The sequence below is a fragment of the Artemia franciscana genome, chromosome 6 (genome assembly GCF_032884065.1).
Source record: "Artemia franciscana chromosome 6, ASM3288406v1, whole genome shotgun sequence".
NCBI classification, from domain to species: Eukaryota; Metazoa; Arthropoda; class Branchiopoda; order Anostraca; family Artemiidae; genus Artemia; species Artemia franciscana.
Window position 1 is genome coordinate 8,437,317 of NC_088868.1, and position 21,667 is coordinate 8,458,983.

The 21,667-nt window shown below is 38.1% G+C and overlaps 2 protein-coding genes across 12 annotated transcripts in view; both read right to left on the reverse strand.

Annotated features, from left to right (window-relative positions):
- LOC136028001 (zinc finger protein 239-like) overlaps nucleotides 1-21,667 on the reverse strand; it is a 79,528-nt gene that overhangs the window by 21,025 nt on the left and 36,836 nt on the right. Inside the window, exon 1 of one of the 7 annotated variants that reach the window (XM_065705534.1) lies at nucleotides 12,041-12,188. The exons of 1 other annotated variant lie outside the window; for it this stretch is intronic. The gene's annotated coding sequence lies outside the window, so the exon portion shown is untranslated. 5 more of the 7 variants (XM_065705533.1, XM_065705540.1, XM_065705535.1 and 2 more) reach the window with 5 other exon arrangements.
- The window catches only part of LOC136028000 (zinc finger protein 431-like), an 82,133-nt gene continuing 77,207 nt past the window's right edge, over nucleotides 16,742-21,667 (reverse strand). For all 5 annotated transcript variants that reach the window (XM_065705526.1, XM_065705529.1, XM_065705528.1 and 2 more), the window contains one exon: nucleotides 16,742-20,093. In XM_065705526.1, coding sequence (XP_065561598.1) covers nucleotides 19,330-20,093 — 764 coding nt within the window. In that variant the 3' untranslated portion in view covers nucleotides 16,742-19,329. The remainder of the gene's footprint in view (nucleotides 20,094-21,667) is intronic.

Consider the following 21,667-nt stretch of genomic DNA (forward strand, 5'->3'; position numbering starts at 1 on the left):
GACATATTCACTTAGAAAGTCTATCTAATTTTGCTTAAATCTTGGCTTCTTTAGTACGTCGCAAACTGTGGTCAGATTTCCAGCTTGTTGGCATTCAAGAATTCTAATCAGTACATCATAATCAGAGTTCCATCTTGTAGCATTAGGGCGAATCAACTTTTTCTCAAAAACCTCCATGACAAGATCGTTATTCTTTGAGCTGTGGCTTAATGAATTCCACACTGACTGACACTTTGCTCTGATGTGTAACAGTGCTCTCCTGAAGTTAAGGTCTTTTTCTAAGGCGTGCTAATCAGTTGTTGCCAACAGGTTCAGCGTGTGGCTGCAACAGCGAAAATGCTGTTGCAAATACATCTCCAGCTCGTACTCAGACCCTTAACCTGGATACTTATGAACATGGTCACTGTTGTCACTCGTAGTTTCCGTTCCTGGTTTATTGTCAGAAGCTAAAGTGTGATTCACACTGCCACTATCTTCACATACAAGGGAAAAAGTTGTGGTAGCAGATTCACTTATGTTGACTGATGGTAACACTAAACCAACACGTCCATAAGTGTCAAAAATTTCGTGGCTTTCCCTCTTGAAAATCAATGTCTGTATCCGAGTCACCTTCTTCAATCTGTGGCTCAATGACAAGCTTTGCATTTTGTTTGAATGCTTTCACAAAATTTGATGCATTGTCCCTCACAATAGCTCTCACTTTTCCTAAATTGGTGTCTAAACCGTACTCTCGAAAAATGCTGAAGACCATTTCAGTTATTCTGTCAAACGTATGTGAACCTGTAAATCTTCTAACAGCAAGAATCATTGGCAAAAAATGATTGTTACCATCTAAGAAATGAGCAGTAACACCCATGAAACTCTGATTGCTGCTAGACCAGATATCGCAAGTCATTGTGACGTAATCGGTTTTCTCCAAAATCTCAGTAATTCTTTTCTTTGTATCGAACAGCGATTGGTCGATCTTTTTTGCTAACGTCTCTCTAGACATTATTGGGCCAACATACGGATTGAGGCCTCAAATCATGCTTTTGAAAGCTTCACTATTCACAGTGCTTAGTGGTCGCATATCCGTCACAACATAATCCATGATCAACTGGTTAGCTTGTTCTTTCGTGCATCTTAGCTTCTTTCCAAAGAATTCCCCTTTTACAGTTTCATTTTCAGTTTCGTCTGATACATTTTCCAGAATTTCACTTTGTTTTTGCTTCCCTGATTTTCTTGAAATTTGTAGCTATAAACTCAGTGTATGCGGTGGGATGACCTGTCTGAAAATAAAAGATTCTATAGAGCAAGAACAACAGGTCCGGTGAATTCAAGCGGGATCCAATGCGGTGGTATTGTCTCAAATTCATTCCTACACATTCAGGTATTCAGACGAATTTGACTTCAGATTCGTTACTCCATCCATAAGTTATAGGTCCTACTAAATTGAAGGAAAAGTCAACTTTCTTAAAACTTGAGACCGCCGCCCTTGCCCTGTTTGAAATAGGGTTTGTGATATTAGAATTCGGTATAATCCCTAATCTTAGGCATCTTTGGTCTAGCTTTCATTTGGATCCGTTGCTCCATTTGCAAGTGATACTAAATTAAACAAATACCTCAATTTTTCAGAACTTAAAAACCACTCCCTCTCGTTTTATTTGTGCTAGGGTTTTCATCTCAAAACTAGATGCGTCTCATGGTTTTGGGCATCCTTGGTTCAATTTTCATTGATATCCATCATTCCATTTGCAAGTTGCACTGAATTAAATGAAAAACTCACCTAGCCCCCTATCCTTCGTCCTAATTAGGCTAGGGTCTCCTTCTCCAAGTACCATGAGTCTTATGGTATTTGGTATCTTTGACTTAACTTTCATTGAGATCCATTGCTTCATTCGCAAGTTAAACTGAGTTAAACGAAAAATAATTTTTTTACCACTTAGAGCCACCTCCCCCTCTTCCTATTTGAGCTAAGGTCTTCATCTTCAATCTTAATGTGTCTTATGGTCTTGGGCACCTATAGTTCAATTTTAATCCAAATCCAACTGGCGGTTCTCTTGATTTCGCTATAATCGATTGCACAGACGGACGGACGGATCCCAAAAACCTATCTTGATGGATTTTTTCCACCATCCAAAACTTGACAAGATGACAAAAATTAAACACTAATGGACTACAGTATTTAGGCAACATTTAGCGCAAAACAAGGAATGTTAGCTCACTGACGACCAGTGAACCGTGAAATAATAATAAAAAAAATATTATATAACTTTTAAATAAAATTAAACTGAGTGATAATCATACTACAATTTTTCTGTCATAAACAATTACCTTATTTCACATTCAAAATAGGACATGGAGCTATATGTGAGTTTACTCTAAATCCAGAGGCAGACTTTGGCAGTTCAGACATAATGAGGATTGATTTTATCTTAAATTTTTGTCCACAAAATTTCTTGTGAGTCACAGCTTTAGTTGAACACCACCAATTCTCCATTAAGAGGTCATTATCAGATTTTTTTTGAGAAGAGCTGAAACCCACCCACTCTCCTACTGAAGGATCCTGTCTGCCGCAAGAAAGAATTTGATAAGACAGGGTGTGCAAATATTCGTTATGTTAAAGCAACTAAGGATAGTGTTATGGTATTGGTACCATGTCAAGATGCATCGAAGCTCAGTTGTGATCTAAAGGTTAATTTTCCTGAAAGCCTAATAACTTCCAAGCCTCGGCGATTTTTTGGAATTATCAGGAGTGTGGACATTGATTTTGATGTTAGTGCCTACGCATTGGACTTTCCGGGTATAATCGAGTTTAACCGGCTAGGAAACTCGCAAACTGTAAGAGTTATTTTTCAAACAGAAGAATACCTGTATTTTTACATCAAACATGGCATCAAATTCGGTTATGAGATTTTCCGAGTGGAACGTGATCGTATTCAGCCTAGGCGTTGTTTTAAATGTCAAAGTTTTAACCATGTTCAAAATCAGTGTAAATCTAAATGTTTCAAATGTGCCCGATGTAGCGGTAATCACATTTCGACTAAAGACTCCCCATGTCAAGCGCCAGTTGTGGCTCAAATGATCATCCAGTTTACAGCTTTAGGTGTCCGATTTTAAAGAAATTTTGTAAATGAATGTATTACTTTGTATTACGTCCTTTAATTCAAATGGTGTGTTAGGGAAATTACCTGTACTTCATAGTTTTTTGAATGAAAAATCATCGTTATTATGTCTTCAGGAACACCACCTCCTTGATCATTCGTTGAATCTGCTTTCTAGTCTGTCCGCTGAGCATGACATTTTTGCTGTTCCCGCTACACCGACTGGTGGACGTCCCTCCGGTGGTTTAGCTACTATTTTACCCAAGTCTCTTAATGCAGCTATTCTAGCAATTGATACAAATTTTTTAGCTTGTAGTTTTTCAAACGTAGTTTTAATTAATTGTTATTTTCCGACTTAATACCATGATGATATTTCTTTTGATGTGTTTACTCAATGCTGTTTTAATCTTAGTCGTTTTGTCTCTAGTTTACAGTCAAATTTGCGTACTTATATTTTAGGTGATTTTAACTGTGATCCAAATATAGCAAATGAAAGGGGTACAATTTTATCTTCTTGTCTTCCTAATTTTTCTGTTTTACCGAAGTCCCAGGATTTTACTTATATTCATTGGAGTGGTAGTACAACTAACATTGATCATGTTTTTTCTTCTAACCCAAGTGATCCTTTGCCTGTGGTTACTGTAATCGAAGATTTCTCCATTAGTGACCACAAGCCGCTTCAGTTCCTTATACCCCCTTTGGCTTCTTGTCCTTCCCCAGTTCGTTTTTCTGGTAATAAGCTTCCTAAATTTTTTGATCGGGTTGATTGGAACCCAAATTTTAGACCGCTTTACCAAGAAAGAGTTGGGACTTTAATTGATAAAGTCTATATCCCTGATAGTTTGGATTCAATGGATAGTAATCCCTCTTTGACTATTAATTGTCTTTATTTTGAATTAATCCATTGCTTAAAGTATGGTGCTGCGGCAGTTTTTCCTACTAATAGGATAAGATTGGGCGCGCAGAAACCTTTTTGGAGCCTCAATCCTTTTTTGGTAAATTCTAATAAGGCGGCTAAACAAGCGTATTGGGAATGGCGGGCCCTCGGTAAGCCAAGAGACTCGCATCCAGTTTTTTTGCTAATGAAAAAGAGAAAGGCTGAATTCCAAGCAGAGCTCCGTCGTCATAATAACCTGATCATAGAAGAAGCTTCTTCAAACATTGATAACGACAAGGACAAGAATCTCCTTTGGAATGTTCTCCGAGGCAATCGGCGGATTAACATGCCTGATACTAATTCCACACCATCGCTAAAAGAGTGGGAAAATTATTTTTCTAAGTTGTCGACTTCGTACGATTCTAACAGTGTTGTGTTGCAATTAGATGAAAGGTTGAAGAATTTTTCAACTGATTACAGGATTTCTGAGGATATGTTACGTGGAGCAATCAAAACGTTAAAGACACAGTCGGCTAAGGATCATGATGGCTTATTTGCTAATCACCTCAAACTTGCTCCTTCTTCTTTTCTTATTATTCTACTGGCATTTTTCAACCTTTTACTTACTACTGGTTTAGTACCATCGTCATTCTATATTGGCATAGTTACGCCTATTCCTAAGAGCGGGAAAAAAGACTTGTCATCTTGTAGCTCCTGGAGGCCAATTACTAGGGGTTCTATGATTGGGAAAGTGTTTGAGTTGTGTTCGAAGGATCTTCTTGAAATTCTTGACACTGGTTCTAATCAAGTTGGTTTCAAGAGAGGTTTGGGATGTGACCATGTCCATGCATCTTTCAGCAAAGTTATTGAAGAAGCGAGAATCTCTGGTCAACCGCTATACGCCCTCTTGATTGATATCAAAGGGGCCTTTGATAACATTTCTCATGCATCCGCTCTGCTCACTTTAATCCATGCAGGATCGCCCCTAGCTGTCATACGAGTCCTTCGCTCTTGGTATTCTGGTTTAAAGATCCGTATCTGTCCGAGTTCGTCTTCATCTCAGTCCAAATTAATTCAAGTGGGTAGAGGAATTAGACAAGGAGGAATTGTTTCTCCTTATATATTCAATTCTTGTTTAGCTACTGCCCTTAATTCTCTTTCCTGCTCGTTTGTTTCATTATGTCGAAATCTGTCTTACATTGCATATGCTGATGACATTATCCTTCTAAGCCGGTCCAAGTCTAGTCTTGTTTCTAATTTTAATATTTTAATTAATTGTTTAAATGGTTTGGGCCTTTCTATCAGTTTTGAAAAATGTCAATTTTTTGTTGTAAATTGCTTAGAGGATAATGTCCGGGCGACTCTCGATTGCGGCAATGGTGTTATTTTTCAGTCGTCGCCAATAGTCACTTATTTGGGATTACCTTATGCTGCTTCGAAAAGAGATTTCAAACCAGTCCTGGTTCAGCATGTTCAGATGAAACTACGCAAGGCAAGGCATTTGGTCTTTTAATTCGTTTTCGGGGTCTTTACCGTCGGGACGTCCTTGGTCGTATGTATAGCGCTGTTGCTCTGCCTCACGTATTGTTCCCGTCCCTCCTCTTCCGAAATTTCAGACCTTCTGATCTTTCGCCCATTAAAGTTGCTTCTTTTAAATTTTGTAAATTTTTACTTGGTTTCCCCCTTTCTTTTAGTAACACTGAGATTGTTTTAAAGCTTAATGTGAAGGATCCTGTGGTCTGTATAAAGAAAAAATATAAAACATTTGAAGATAGGGCGAAAATTAGCCTTTTAGGCCACAATTTATTTCCGTTTTTTAGTAACAGTTCTGGCTCTTCATGATTTATAGGCTAATCTATTTAGCAATTTTTTTTTTTTTTTTTTTTTTTTTTTTTTTTTTTTTTAAGTGTTCGATCAATATTTGATAGGTTTTGATTGTAAGTGTTATCAGTTGTTTTTTCTTTATATTATATTGTAGCGTACTCCTCATTTTTTGAGGGAAATAAAGAAAATAAATAAAACAAGAGTGCGAAAAAAATGTTTTATGACACAAATACCATCTGTCTGAATGCAATATTTTCAGTCTGAATCTTCAGGAAATCTGCATAAACTGTAGGTGTAGTATGATAATTTTTACTCATTACAAGAGCTAATAGCTCATATGGCACTTGTGACGAGGCGAGAAGAGCTAAAAGCCAAGAGCTCATATGTATAGAGCTCAACCAAAATTCTAAGAATCAATAAATTGATTTAAAAGGAAAATCAGAGGCTTAATGCCGGTCAGGATTTAAAATAAGAGCTCTGAGGCACAATGTACTTCTAAATATCAAATTCATTAAGATCCAATCACCCACTCGTAAGTTATAAATACCTTTTTTTTCTAATTTTTCCTTTCCCTTTAGCCTCCCAGATAGTCGAATCTGGTAAAACGACTTTATCAAGTCAATTTGTGCAGCTCCCTGACATGCCTACCAATTTTCATCGTCCTAGCACGTCCAGAAGCTCCAAACTCGTCAAATCACCAAACCCCTCCCCCTAACTCCCCCAAAGAGAGCAAATCTGGTATGGTTACGTCAATCATATATCAAGGACATTTGCTTATTCTAACCACCAAGCTTCATCCCGATTCCTCCACTGCAAGTGTTTTCCAAGATTTCCCCCTTGAACTCCCCCAACGTAAAAAGATCTGTTTGGGATTTGAAATAAGAGCTCTGAGACGTGAATTCCTTCGAAATATCAAATTTCATTAAGATCCGATCACCTATTTGTAAGATAAAAATATCCCAATTTTCACGTTTTCCAAGAATTCCGGTTTCCCCCTCCAACTCCCCCCAATGTCACAGGATCTGGTCGGAATTTGAAATTTGAGCTTTAAAGCTCAAGATCCTTCTAAATATCAAATTTCATTAAGATCTAGTCACCCTTTCATAAGTTAAAAATACCTCATTTTTCAAAATTACCCCCCCTCAAAAAAAAAACACCAAACAGAGCAGATCCGGTCCGGTTATGCCAGTCACGTGTCTTAGACAGGATTTTATTCTTCCCATCCAGTTTCATCTTGATCTCTCCACTTTAAGTATTTTTCAAGATTTCCAGTCCCCTCCCCAACTGCCCCCCCCCCCATGACACTGGATCAGGTTGAGATTTGAAATGAAACATCTGAGTTACGAAGTTCTTCTAAATATGAAGTTTCATGAAGATCTGATCACTCCTTTGTAAGCTAAAAATACATCACTTTTTTTAATTTTTCAGAATTAACCTCCCCCCCCCCCAATAGAGCAGATCCGTTCCAATTATGTAAATCACGTATATAAGACTTTTGCTTATTTTTCTTGCCAAGTTTCATCCCGATCCCTCCAATCTAAGCGTTTTCCATGATTTTAGGTTCCCCCCAAACTCCCCCAATGTTACCAAATCCGGTCGGGATTTAAAATGAGAGCTCTGAAACACGACATCATTCTAAATGTCAAGTTTCATTGAGATCCTATCACCCGTTCATAAGTTAAAAATACCTCATTTTTTCTAATTTTTCAGAATTAACCCCCCCCCCAACTACCCCAAAGAGAGCGGATCCGTTCTGGTTATGTCAATTATGTATCTAGGACTTGTGCTTATTTTTCCCACCAATTTTCATCCCAATCCCTCTCTCTAAGTGTTTTCCAAGATTTTAAATTCCCCTTCCCAACTCCCCCCCCCCAATGTCAACAGATCCTGTCGGGATTTAAAATAACACCTCTGAGACACGATATCCTTCCAAAAATCAAATTTCATTAGGATTTGATCAACAGATGGTCAATACCAGAAAAAGACTATTTCTAATTTAATCTAGTCCAGTCCCAGATACACCTACCAAATTTCATTGTCCTAACTTACCTGGAAGTGCCTGAAGTATCAAAACCAGGACTGACAGACAGACAGACTGACTGACTTTGCAATTGCTATGTCACTTGGTTAATACCAAGTGCCATAAAAAAGGCGTTGAGTGGCATGTTCATTTTATTGGTATGTCATTTACATGAACAGTCATATTTTTTTTTAAAATTTGTCATTTTTAAGAGCTCAAAAAGTGCTTAAGTTCGAATTTATGTTCGAAGCAATTATTATATTCGTAAAGAGCATAAAAAAGGCATAGAGTGGTATGTTCACTTTATTGTTAAGTCAGTTAGGCTACATGAACTGCCATAAATTTACTGCAAGCCTACTTTACATATTTTTAGTTTCGTTGGAGGGGGATTTTAGAAAGCCAAAAAATGGATGCCCTTCTGTAATAATGACAAAGAAACAACATGCAATCATGAGAATCTTGTTATATGTAGTAATATGCACTTTAGAGCACTTGGAACAAAAGTTGACATTTACCAATGGGCCATCAGTCCCTGGAGTGATGGAGTGGCCCATTAATTGATGGAATAAGGCTAATCATGACAATAAAGAAAAAAGACACATGACATAAATACAAATAGGCAGCAAATAGGAGTCAGTTACCTTCAAATGCTTGTGGAAGTTGGTTGTTGCATGTATGTATCCCTTTACGGTTTTGTCAGGGCAAAACTTGCAGGATGCATTCACAGACCCATCTTGGTCAATTTCACCCTTCACAGTAAAGTACCTCCCTTGGAGTATAAATGGAAGTTGTTTGGCCATGCTGAAATTCAGTTAGTTTGAGATTAAAGAAGCTTATGACATGAAAGGTCCTGCTTCTTCTTTAAACATGCTGTTGGGAATTCATTTATTCACCACCATCTGTTCTCAGCAACTTGTTATGGTTTTGATAATAGATGTCTATATTATGCAATGTGTTTTTGTACATGGCCAAAGCACACACACACAAAAGTATTTGAAAAACAAGTACATTAAAAGTATCTTAAGTAATAAGTATTTCGTAATCTTACTTAAATATCAAGTAATAAGCACACCCTAGAGTTTTTACTTAAGTACAAGTACAAGTAATGGAAAATTTTACTTAAGTAGTACTTCAAGTAAGTGACAGCACTGCTTTCAAGTCACAGGTAAAGAAGTTTCTTTTATCTTGTGAGTAATTTTGAGACATTTCCCTGATTTATTTGCTGTTAATTTTATTTTTTCTGTCTTCTTTTTGTCTTTTTCCTCTTTCTCTTTTTTCTTTTCTTCCTTCATCAGTTGAGTTTCTTTTGTATTGAGTACTGTGATATGAATGTGGTTTTAATTAGCTAAGGGTGATAACCTTGCTTGCCCTCACAAGCTTATTGCCTTTCTTGGCAGGCAAATGGTGAATAGTGTTTGTTTTCTTTTCTTAATAAATTTATATCTCATCTTATAAAATACTGGTAAATTTCTAGTAAACCATATAACTGGCTTTTGCATAAAGTAAATATACCACTTGATGCCTTTTTTGTGGTCTTTACAAATATAATAATTGCTTCTACCTTAAATTCAGATTTAAGCACTTTTTTAGCTCTTCAAAATGATTAATTTTCAAAAAATTATGATAGTTCATATAACTGACTTACCAATGAAGTAAACATACCACTTGATGCCTTTTTATGTTCTTTATGAATACAACAAATGTTTCAACAACAAATTCAAATTTTTGCATTTTTAAACTCTTAAAAATGACAAATTTTCAATTAAAGTACAAGTCATAGGCCTATGTAATTTCTAACAAAATAATACTGTTTTCTCTGCCTAGTTTTTGACAAAATAATACTATATTTTCTCAGTGCTAAAATTATTTATAATAAGGTTAGTGTAGGTTGGGTTAGGTTAAAAGTGCTTAAATCTTACTTTAAGGTATAAATAATTGTTATATTCATAGAGAGCATAAAAAAGGCATCAAGTGGTGTATTTACTTTACATGAAAGCCAGTTAAATGGTTTGCTATGAATTTACCAAAATACATTCCTGGGATATACTTTAGTCTGTAGACCCTTCCCTGAAAGTTTCATTTTCCCAACCTAGCCCCTTCCCAAGACAGCAAAAAGTAGATAAACCAGAATTTTACCAGAATAACTTTAGATAATTTTTGAAATTTACAAGAGAAGCCTTAATCAGACCTATATCATAAAAGGAAATAGCCTACACATATTCAGAATTACTTTTTCAAAAAAATAGAGCCAATGAAATTTAGACAGGTATAGATACTCATCACATAGGCTATATAATCTATTAAGTCCTGGAAATGAGAAAAAGGTAGCCTAAACATAGAAACTTGATAGGCTATTTTCCAAAGCCAGACTAGCCTACGTTACTGGCCCTTGATTCAAGTCAGACAGTTTTGTTCAGCTATGTCAACATGTCTTACTGTCCAAGATAGCAAGAAGCCTTTAAACTAGAATTTTATATTCCTTGATTCCAATGAAAAGTAGAAATTGAATAGCCAATAGCCTACAATGAAAACAATGTGCAACAAAGAGAGCCGAAGAGTAAAATTTTTACATACAAATCGCGAAACTGCATGCCTGTTCATTTAGTTTTCTGGCCAAAATTTTACGAAACCCAGGGAATGAAATCCTTCCATCAAAATATTAAACGTCGAATACTAAATAATATATTCAACAGATTCTATGTCAAACAAATAGGACAATCACTAGTTTAAACAACGGGTGTGTTCCAGGCACTAACTGAAGTAACCAAATGGTTACTATTTCCATTCCCAGCAGAAAAATGGTTACTGTCCAATCTGCTGGGAACGAGAATAGTTACTGCCTGCAGTAATCTGAGTAAGCGATTTTCTTACCGTGTTAGAAAGCACGGTTAGCCCAGTAAGTAGCTCTCAACAGCCCTGTTTAGTAGACGTCTATAAATCCATTGTTTCAACTAAACACGTTTTAAGATGTTTCAATGTGGATCAAGAAAGCTTCAGTCTCTGCGAGCCAAGAGTTCTGTTAACTAAAAAGAAGAAAAGGAAAAAAGAAATTTGTTTCCCTTTACCGGAATGACAGCCCCAAGTTTCAACAATGGATTTAAACATGTTTAAAAATGTTTCAACATTGATCAATATGAAAGCTTTAGTCTCTACTACCCAAAAGTTCTTTAACTAAAAAGAAGAACAAGACAAAACGAATCAGTTTCCTTATACTGGAGTGACAGTCCCACTTTCAATATAAAAAACAAGTAAGATATCCAAATAATATTCAAAACAAAACAGTAAAAGAGGCAGAAATTTCAAAAGTCTAAAACCATATAGTATTCATTTAAGTGGGGTCCTGTAGTGGCGCAGTGGGTTTGACCTTAGCTTGGTAATACGGGACCCAGAGATCGAATCATGCTGCAGCAATGCACTGCAGGGGCGACACAGGGACCTTAGTAGTCAAGAAGCGTCGTTAATTCTATACAATACAAAAACAATACAATCATTTAAGTGGGCTAAAGATGATGGGAACCATTTCATAGACTAATAGTTTTATTTTACTTTTTTGGAAATAAAAAAATGGGGGAAGGGAGAGTTCCTTATGCAAATAGAATAACAAATCTTCCTTAGCCATTCTTGGCGCACCCCCCCGGGTGTACTGCAGTTCAAAATGGGCAGTTACTGTGCAGTAGCTGGTGTAACTGAAAAATATCCGCCTGGTACACAGCCGACTAGTGCTTCTTAACAATTCTTTCTTCTTCTTCTCTGACAAAATCTTCAATTCCTGGCTTCAAGACAGTGTTCTCTTTTATTAAAAAAAACAACTAATTATTAAGTCTTATAGTCTGATTGAGCTGGGTTACTGCTATGTAGTGGGGGATCCAGTAGTTCTAAATGAAAGTTGTCAATTTATGTCTTTGCCCATGTCACAAAGTAGGCCAAGCTTTGCTGTGATAGGTGATTTTAAACATAATCTCATTCCAAATCGTATTACTTATTGTCTCAGTCACCGTTTGTACAGAGAAACCAAACTTTATGAGGAAGAAGAATTAAGAAGAGGAAGAATGTTATGTGTTTCACCAATGGCTTTTAGCTTCCATCAAAGTTTGTTACACAGGATTTCTAAGCTTTTTGCTTAGAACAAAAAAAAAGATTAATATCCTTTTAAAGAAGTCTAAAAAAAAATGCAATCAAATATTTTCCAAATTATTTGTAGTATTTAACAGGATTGAAATTTAAGGATTTACTTACTTAAGTCCCGTCCATCCTCGTGGGACGTTTTTGGGCCACTTCTTTTGATAGGGCATGAACCAGCGCTCGGTACATTGTTCTATCGTGTACAGTTCGAGTCAAATCAACGATGCGCTTTCGGTCAAAGTTTTCAATCCACCTCTTGCTAGGTCTTCTTCGTGGTCGATATCTGTCTATGGTTCCTTCGAGGGAGATTTTTGGTAGACGGTCGTCGTCCATTCTATTGACAGGTCCGAGCCATCGCAGTTGTTGTCGTTTGATTTTATTTAGGATTGTGTTGGGGGACTTCAGCCGTCTTCGCACCTCCTCATTGGTCACAAGTTCAGTGTAGGTGATTCTTGCGATGCGACGGAGACATCTCATCTCGAATGCAAGTAGGTTACGCTCATTTTCGATCTTCAAGGTCCAGGTCTCACACCCATATATATCAATTGGCACAATCAGGCTGTTGAAAAGTTGAACTTTCAGTTGGTTAGACAGGTTTCGGCATTTCCAGATATTTGTGAGCCTTTTAAAACTGGAGCTAGCAAGAGCTAGGGGGCGTTTGATGTCGGAGGTATGACAATTGTCCGCTTTGAGGAGACTGCCCAGGTAGACAAATTGGTCAACCGTTTCAACCGGCTGGCCGTCGATCATTATGGAAGGAGTAGCTGCTTGTTTTTGGCGTGACGTGACCATAACTTTCGTTCTTTTGGCGTTAATTTGCATGCCAAAAGGTTTTGTGGCTTCGTTGAGACAGTCATCTTGTCTTTGGAGATCAGCGGCCATTGTAGAGAGCTGGTCGATGTCATCAGCATAGGCAAGCTTGGTTACTAGGACTCCACCTATTTTGGCTCCATGTTCGTCTGGTATCAGTGACAGTATGGCGTGAAGAAACAGGTTGAACAGGTGGGGCGACAGAATACATCCTTGTAACACTCCCAAGGATGTTGAGAATTCATCAGAGAGTCCATCAGTGGTGAGTATCCGGCTTCTGGATTGGCTGTATATATTCTCAATAATCGTGACGATTTGGTCGGGGATACCGTAATGTGCTAGGAAGTTCCACAGACCTTTCCTCCAGATTAAATCGAAGGCTTGCCGAAAGTCAATAAAGAGATGATATAGGTCTCTGTTGAACTCGACAAAGCGTTCCATGAGCTGACGAACAGTGAAGATTTGGTCAATGGTCGATCGTCCAGGTCGGAAGCCAGCTTGGTATTCACCCAGAACGGAGGCTGTAATTGCGTGGTTTCCACGTAGGAGAATTTCGGTCAGTATTCTAGTTTGATGGCTGGTCAAGCTGATCGGGCGGTAGTTCTCACACTCCCTTGTTGAGCCTTCTTTGTGGATTGGGACCACTGCTGCCTTGCACTATAGCTGTGGGACGTGGCCCCTTGACCAAGCGGCTGACACAACTTTGTGGTACAATTCGACGACGTCCTCTGAGTCAATGTTATTTAGTTCAGTAGTGACATCGTCCGGTCCTGGGGCCTTTCCTCGTTTCAGGGATCTTATCGCTGCCTCAGTTTCTGATTTTAAGAGTGGTGGTGGAGGTTCTCGATCATTAATGGGGAAGGAGTTTAGGATTCTGGGATCGGCAATGACCTGCGGATTTAATTTATCTTCAAAATATTCCTTCCATCCTTCGAGTTTCATTTTTGCGTCGCTGAAGGGATTGTTATGTTTGTCTAGGATTTCTGTGGACATGGGATCTTTCCTGCTAGACAGTTCACGAACTGTTTTGAAGAGTTTTTGACTGTTTCTGTTCCTAAACTGGGTTTTGCATTCCTTGCATTTCTCGGTAACATGGTTACGCAAGGCCTTTCGGACTTCCCGTTCGATTCTCCTTTTGAGATATTTATAGGTGTCTCGGCTGCATGGGTCAGCATTGTTGTTGCAGAGACGCTTTTGGTAACATAGTTGGATTATTTCTTCAATAATCCACGGCTTTTCGTCTTTCGTTTTCCTACCGAGGACATCATTTGCTGTCTCCAAAACTGCAGAAGTTGCATGCTCAGCCAGTTGATCAATCTCTTCGATGGTAGTGAGGGAAGTGAAGTTCTCTAGGATAGCTCGGAGTTTTGACGATAGGCTGGTGGTATAGGCGTCTTTTTTATGGGGTCGCGAAGCAGCTCTGTCCGGAATCTAGGGATTCTTGTTGTCTCGGGGAGTCGTTTCAGTCTTAGCTTGAGTTTGGACATCAGGAGTGAGTGATCCGAATCAAAGTCTGCACCAGGAAGGGATACAGTATCCATTAATGAGGACTTCCAGCGTTTAGATATGAGCACATAGTCTATCATGTTTTCAGTTACTTCGTCGGGGGATCTCCAGGTGACCTTACGGCGGTGTCTGTGTTTAAAGGCGGTGTTAGTTATATACAGGTCGTTTTCTCTACAGAAACTAATTAGCCTTTCACCTCTTCCGTTCAGTCGGCCATGGCCGTGCGGTCCCATTACATCTCTCCGATCAATCTGATCGTTGCCCGTGATAGCGTTGAAGTCGCCCATGACGATGAGCATATCTTTCTTTGGTGTTTGGTCGGTGACACTTTGAAGTTGAAAGAAGAACTGTTTGCATTATTCATCGCTTCGAGCAGAGTCAGTAGCATATACCTGGATGATGGTAAGGTTTGACACGGATCTCTTTAGTCTAATGGTTGCTATCCTTTCTTATACGGGCGTGAAGGAGATCAGCGCCTTTTTTTGTAGTTGGTGAGAGGATGAATCCAACACCCTGTCTGTGAGTGCCATCGGTGCGTCCCGAGAGTAGGAGGGAGGTTCCAGAGATAGTTTCTTCACTGGTTCGGGGGAGGTGTGTCTCAGATAGCCCGAATAAGTGCCACTTGTATCGGTTTAGTTCCCTCAGTAGTAGATCCATTTTTCCTGGTTTGGCTGGAGTCTGGGTGTTGAGTGTTCCTATGTTGAGTACAGTTTTAGTGGAGATGAGTCGCAGGGTATCCTCATCCCGTCCGGGGGTCATCATAGGCCTATTATGATCGTCGGCTTCCCCGTACACGGTAGCATGTTCGTCGGTTTCCCCGTACGCGGTAGCATGTTCGTCGGCTTCCCCGTACGCGGTAGTATGTTCAATATTACTTCCATTCGCCATCATCATCATCATCATCAAATTGCTAGGTTCGTCGGTTTCCCCGGACGCGGTAGTAATTTTGCTTTGATTTATAGAGCCCATAATTCATTTGTTAAAAGGAGAGGTTTCAAGGCTGGTTAGAACTTGCAGAGGCCGTTGTTCGTCGCTTAATCATCCGCCCTTTCGCAGTTGTCATCCTGAAGAGGATCCTCCCACGATGATAATCTGCCATACCATACGATTTTACCCATTGTTGGGAGAAGGTTTGAAGCTGACGGGACATATCCACACGCCGGTGGGCCCAGCTCAGTCTACATCAGAGGGGCCTTCTTCCTCCTCCGCCTGAATTTATGTCCCCCAGGCGAGGGTATCCCAGTTATATTTTAGGACCCCCAGGGGCTGGATCCCCCCTTGGTCCGTGCCTCCATCACCACCGGAGGTACCCTGCATATCTACAAGGCTTTCCTCTATCTGCTACCTGGGGACGCGCTGAGTGGCCTGGGGTGGGCCCCTAGTGAGAAGTTGACTCAGTAGGTACTCAGCAATGTTTGAGAAAAGACTGGAACTTCAAGTTTTTTTTTTTTTACATCCGTTTTTTGTAATCAATTAAGTAACCTTAGATATAGTCAAAATGATACTATTTCCTTTGGAAGGTTTGAAGGGGATTGGTAACATCATACCTACTTGTGGTTATTTCAGTTTAAGTTTGGTTTCATCACTATTTGTCATTTCTCTTTGTAATGGGTTCCATTATCATGATAATTTCTCCTCGTCTTAAGTTCGATATGTTATTTAATTGGGTTTCCACCTATCTTAAGTTTTTAAGTTTTACGTTTCCCAGAAATTTGTTATTGTTCATCATATATCACTAATGGAAGATCGTCTAGTTTCTGTTTTTTTTTCTGTTGCATATAATGTTATTTACGGGTATGAAGAAAGCACAGATCATAACATTTTTTGTTTTGTAGTACCTTTTTATTTGAGTTATGCCCATCTTTTTCTCTTAAATCCTGTTGTTGTAGAGGAATATGATCTTTGGTCGCAAAGGTGATATACACTGATGAGAATTAAGTTGGCAAGACGGACTGCAATAATAACGATAATACTGATAATAATGTGTCACTTACACGATAATAAAGAGGGGAAAGCAAAGGGTACTTTGCTACTGTACTTTGCAAAGTACTTTGTACTTTGGTACTATGATAATAAAGAGAGGGAAAGCAGAGGGGAAAATGCCACACTTCAGACATGCACGTTCTATAGTAACAAAAAAATTTCCCATGTTTCTGGTGAGTGAATATACCATGATTTTGCGGAGCGTTAACTTCTTGTTCACTATATTAACCAACCACAGTTCCGGGTCTTAATCAATTAATCAAATCAAAAAACATTGAAAAAAAATCCTTTAATATTTTTTTTCTGGATTTTACCTTCAATTTTCTTGCTTCGCCCTGTTTCTTCCAAGCACCATATACAAGCATCGACTGAATGGATAAATAATACAACAAAACATACCACTTCAACATTCTTTTCTGTTCCTAAAGCATTTCGAGACGTTAAAGCATAAACAGATCAGGTTTGGTCATTTTCGTACAATCACACTTGATTTCGTTTTTAAAAGACTAGTCAAAATGAGAAAGAAGATATGCATTTATTTATGAGAAGAACAAATAACATTGTATTAAAGACGATTAACTGTGAGAAAGTGAAAATTTTACTGATTTTGTTTAAAAGGAAGGGATAATGAATATTGAGGAAAGGCCTTGCCTCTTTACTCCGTTTATGGAAAAATAAAGAAAATTGTTAATACATATCAACAAGAGCCAAGAGCTCATATGGCACTTGTGACGAAATCGAAAGAGCCAAGAGCTTCTACCCCCAAGTTTCATTACGATCCTCCACTCTAAGCATTTTCCAAAATTTCCAATTTCCTCCTCCAACTCCCCCCAATGTCATCGGATCCAGTCAGGATTTAAAATAAGAGCTCTGAGACACGAGATCCTTCTATATATCAAATTTAATTAAGATCCGATAATCGGTTCGTAAATTAAAAATACCTCATTTTTTCTAATTTCTCCAAATTAACGGTCCTTCCATTCCCCCCAGATGTTCAAATCGGGGAGGCGACTATTTCAAATTTAATCTGGTCGGGTCCCTGATACACCTTCTAACTTTCAGCGATCGCTATATTGATCATGTTTCTAGTTTCAGATCTTCTTCATGTAAAAATTGGGGTGGTCCGAGATTCAAACATTAGACCTATCGTACCCTAAGCGAGAATCATACCCCTAGACCACAAGTCATACTTAAGAAGAACAATCATTTGTTTTATCGACAAATAAAATCCTTCTCAACTATCTTGTTCGCTCCCCCCTTCAGATGGTCGAATCGAGAAAGAGACTATTTCCATTTTAATCTAGTCTGGTCCCTGATGTGCCTGCCAACTTTCCTCGTCCTAGCTTATCTGGAAGTGCCCAAACTAGTAACCCCCCAACTCCCCCAAAGAGAGCGGATCCGGTCCGGTTATGTCAATAACGTGTCTAGGACATGTGCTTGCCCTTCCCACCAAGTTTCATCCCCATCTCTAGACTCTAAACGTTTTCCACGATTTCCGGTTTCCCCTCCAACTTTCCCCGTTGTCACCGGATCTGGTCGGTATTTGAAATAAGAGCTCTGACACACGAGGTCCTTCTAAATATTAAATTTCACTGTGATCTTGTCCTCCGTTTGTAAGTTAAATATACATCATTTTTTCTAATTTTTCCGAATTACCCTCCCTCCAACTCCCCCACAGATAGGCGGTCCGGTCTCGTTATGTCAATCACTTATCTAGGACTTGTGTTCATTCTTCCCACCAAGTATCTTCACGATCTCTCCACTTTAAAAGTTTTCCAATATTTCAGGTTTCCCCTCCAACTCCCCCCCTCAATGCTAAAGGACCCAGTCAGTATTTAAAATAAGAGCTCTGAAACAAGATATCCTTCTAAATATCAAATTTCATTAAGTTAAAAATATCTCATTTTTCTAATTTTTCCAAATTACCCATCCACAACTCTCCCCCAGATGAAAAATCGGAGAAGCGACTACTTCAAATTTAATCTGGTGTGATCCCTGATATGCCTGCCAAATTTCATCGTCTTAGCTTATCTAGAAGTACCCAAACTAGCAAAACCAGGACAGACAGACCGACAGAATTTGTGATCGCTTTATGTCACTTGGTAAATAATAAGTGCCATAAAAAATAAACTTACCATATCTACCTATTGAAATTCAACATATACGGACAAACTAATAGAAATATTAATTTGTCAATTGTATTTCGGATAATATTTGCAACAAAAAAACTTCGTACGGTCCTGTCTTTGATGCAACTTCAGACGTTCCACACTAAACAATTTATTCGTGCAAATTTCACGCGCATGGGGCTTTTCACCGGTATCTTTTTCTTTAATTACAAATTGTCCAAACGAGAGAATCTTTTCTCAAAATTTTCAGACTCATGGAACTTTTCTCCAGAGTTATTTTTTGATACGATTTAAAATAGACCAACTAAAAGAAATTTTTCTTACAAATTTCACAATCATGGTGTTTTTCCTCAGAGTTAATTTTTTGATGATATTTCAAATAGTCCAAATTATCCAAAAACAGACATTTTCTCAAAAATTTCATACTGATGGGGCTTTTCCTCAGTAGATTTTTGATGCGATTTAAATGGTCCAAACGAGTGAATTTTTTCTTACAAATTTCACACTCAGGGTGTTTTTCCTCAGAGTGAATGTTTTGATGCCGTTTAAAATGATCTAAACGAGAGAATCTTCTGTCACAAATTTCACCCTGATAGGGCTTTTCCCTAGAGTCAATTATTTGATATGATTTTAAATGGCCCAAAAGATAGAATCCTCTATCGCCTATTTCACACTAAAGAAGCTTTTCCCCAGAGTGGATTTTTTGATGCGATTTGAAATGGTCCAAACGGGAGGATCTTTTCTTACAAATTTCACACTGAAGGGGCTTTTCCCCAGAATGAATCATTTGATGTGATTTGAAATGGTCTAAACGAGAGAATCTTCTTTCACATATTCCACACTGATGGGGCTATTCTCCAGAATGAATCATTTGATGTGATTTAAAATGATCTAAACGAGAGAATCTTCTTTCACATATTTCAAACTGATGGGGCTTTTCTCCAGAGTGAATCATTTGATGTGATTTAAAATGGTCTAAACGAGAGAATCTTCTTTCACATATTTGACACTGAGGGCATTATTTTCTCCAGAGTGAATAATTTGATGTGATTTAAAACGGTCTAAACGAGAAAATCTTCTTTCACATACTTCACATCGATGGGATTTTTCCCCAGAGTGGATCTTTTGATGTGTTTTCAAATTTCCCAAACAAGAGAATTTTTTCGTACAGATCTCACACTCATGGGGCTTTTGCTCCGAATGGATTTGTTTGTGCAATTTCAATGAATACAAACGAGAGAATCTTTTCTCACAAATGTTACACTGATGGGGCTTTTCACCAGAGTGAACTAATTGATGCGTTTTCAATTTATCCAAACGAGAGAATATTTTCTTGCAAATCTCACACTCATGGGGCTTTTCGCCAGAGTGAATTAATTGATGCGTTTTCAAATTATCCAAACGAGAGAATTTTTTCTTGCAAATTTCACACTCATGGGGCTTTTCGCCAGAGTGAATTAATTGATGCTTTTTCAAATTATTCAAACGAGCGAATTTTTTCTTGCAAATTACACACTTATTGTGTTTTTCCTCAGAGTGAACTTCCTGATGCGATTTGGAACAGTTAAAACGAGATAGTCTTTTCTCACAAATTTCACACTGATGGGGCTTTTCTTTAGAATGGATTTTTTTATGTAATTTAAAATGGTCCAAACGAGCAATTTTTTTCTCACCAATTTCGCACCGATGGGGCTTTCCACAATAGTGAATAGCAGACTCTGCAGACTCATTCTTGTAAACTAAAAAAAAAAAATTAACATTTAGAATACAAAGAACATCAGTCCACCATAGTCCACAAGTAAGATAAAAAGACCAATTTTGTGATAAACGCCAATAACAAACACAATATATCAAAACAAGTTGCATAAACAGTTTATTTATTTTTTTCTGAGAAGCAAAAATAGTTATTCATACTAATTGAGCCATACCTGCCATGTCCAAAACCAACGATCCGCCTAAATGCACAATCTAAAAAAATATCTATATTGTTTTTTAAACAATGCTATCCAACTTTTAATATCATACAACATAAGTAAAGAGCAGTAAGCCTTCAATGAACTATTCATACATTATTTTTTATAACTTCATTTGGAAGGGGGGTCGCATTAAATTTTCAGAGGGGGATTTAATCACAAATTGAGGTTCTGACTAATTTTTATGAATTAAGAGTGATTGACATGAAACCATTCTCTTTTTATGCATCTTTTTGTTACCTAGCACTCGATGAACATTTTGATATTGCCAGTGATTAAGAACATTCGAAAGACCGAACAAATATATTAATAAACTTTAATCAAGCTTGCGGTAGCATTTATTTGGTGAGTTGTCGCCAATTAAGATCCACTGCTCGAAATACTATTCGTTTTCTATCGTTTATTATAACAAACTGCAAGTAAGGAGCGATTCGGTCCAGTAATACACTAAGTTCTGAAAATCAGGATTTTTATAAGCAGGCATGGAAAAAGATTCCAAAACTGCCAGTAGCCAAATTCGGGAACAGTCGAAGCATTGGTACTTTCAGCCAAATCTGCCAACGAATTTCACTATGCCAAGAAAACTGCCGAGTATCATTGCTACTATGCTACCCCACTTTTCCCACGGAACGCTGGATACGTCAAAACGAATTTCTTTTTAAATGGATTTCAAACATTCAAAATTCGTTAAGCTTTGAAAAAAGGGACCCCCCCCCTAAAATTCGGACGATCTTAGGAGAGATCTTACCATCAGATTCATCATACCAGAAAACTATACTGTTGACATTTCAAGGATCTACTTAAGAAAAACATAGAACTTCGTATTTTTGCCAGAAGAAAGATCATGGATCTATGTTTAAATATTTTCTTTTCCTAGGAGTGATCGTATCAAACAGATGGTCGCAAAGATCGAGAGAGGGTTTATTCAACCTAAATTCAGAAGTTCCAATACTCTGTTAAAGCGACTAAAAAGATTAGAGGGCAACTAGCCCCCTCCCATGTCCTTTCCCCCAGAGACATCTGATAATAACAGTGAGATATCGATGTGGTTCAGTATAGTTGAGAGGTCCATTAACTATGACATTGAAGATGACATGACCGCTCATAGTCCTTTTGGAAACAGATTGGAAATTACGTAATTTGCCAATTGTTACATATAATATTTGTTATTGGGAAACATACTGAAGTTTTATAGACGGAATTTTGGGTACGAGGGTTCGGGGAGACTATCCATGGAGAGAATTTTCAATGCAGAAAAAAGTTTCCAGGTGAGATATTAGTCGGGGGGGGGGAGAAAGAATGGTTTTCCTGGCTAAATATGAAAATTGGTCAGAAATTAA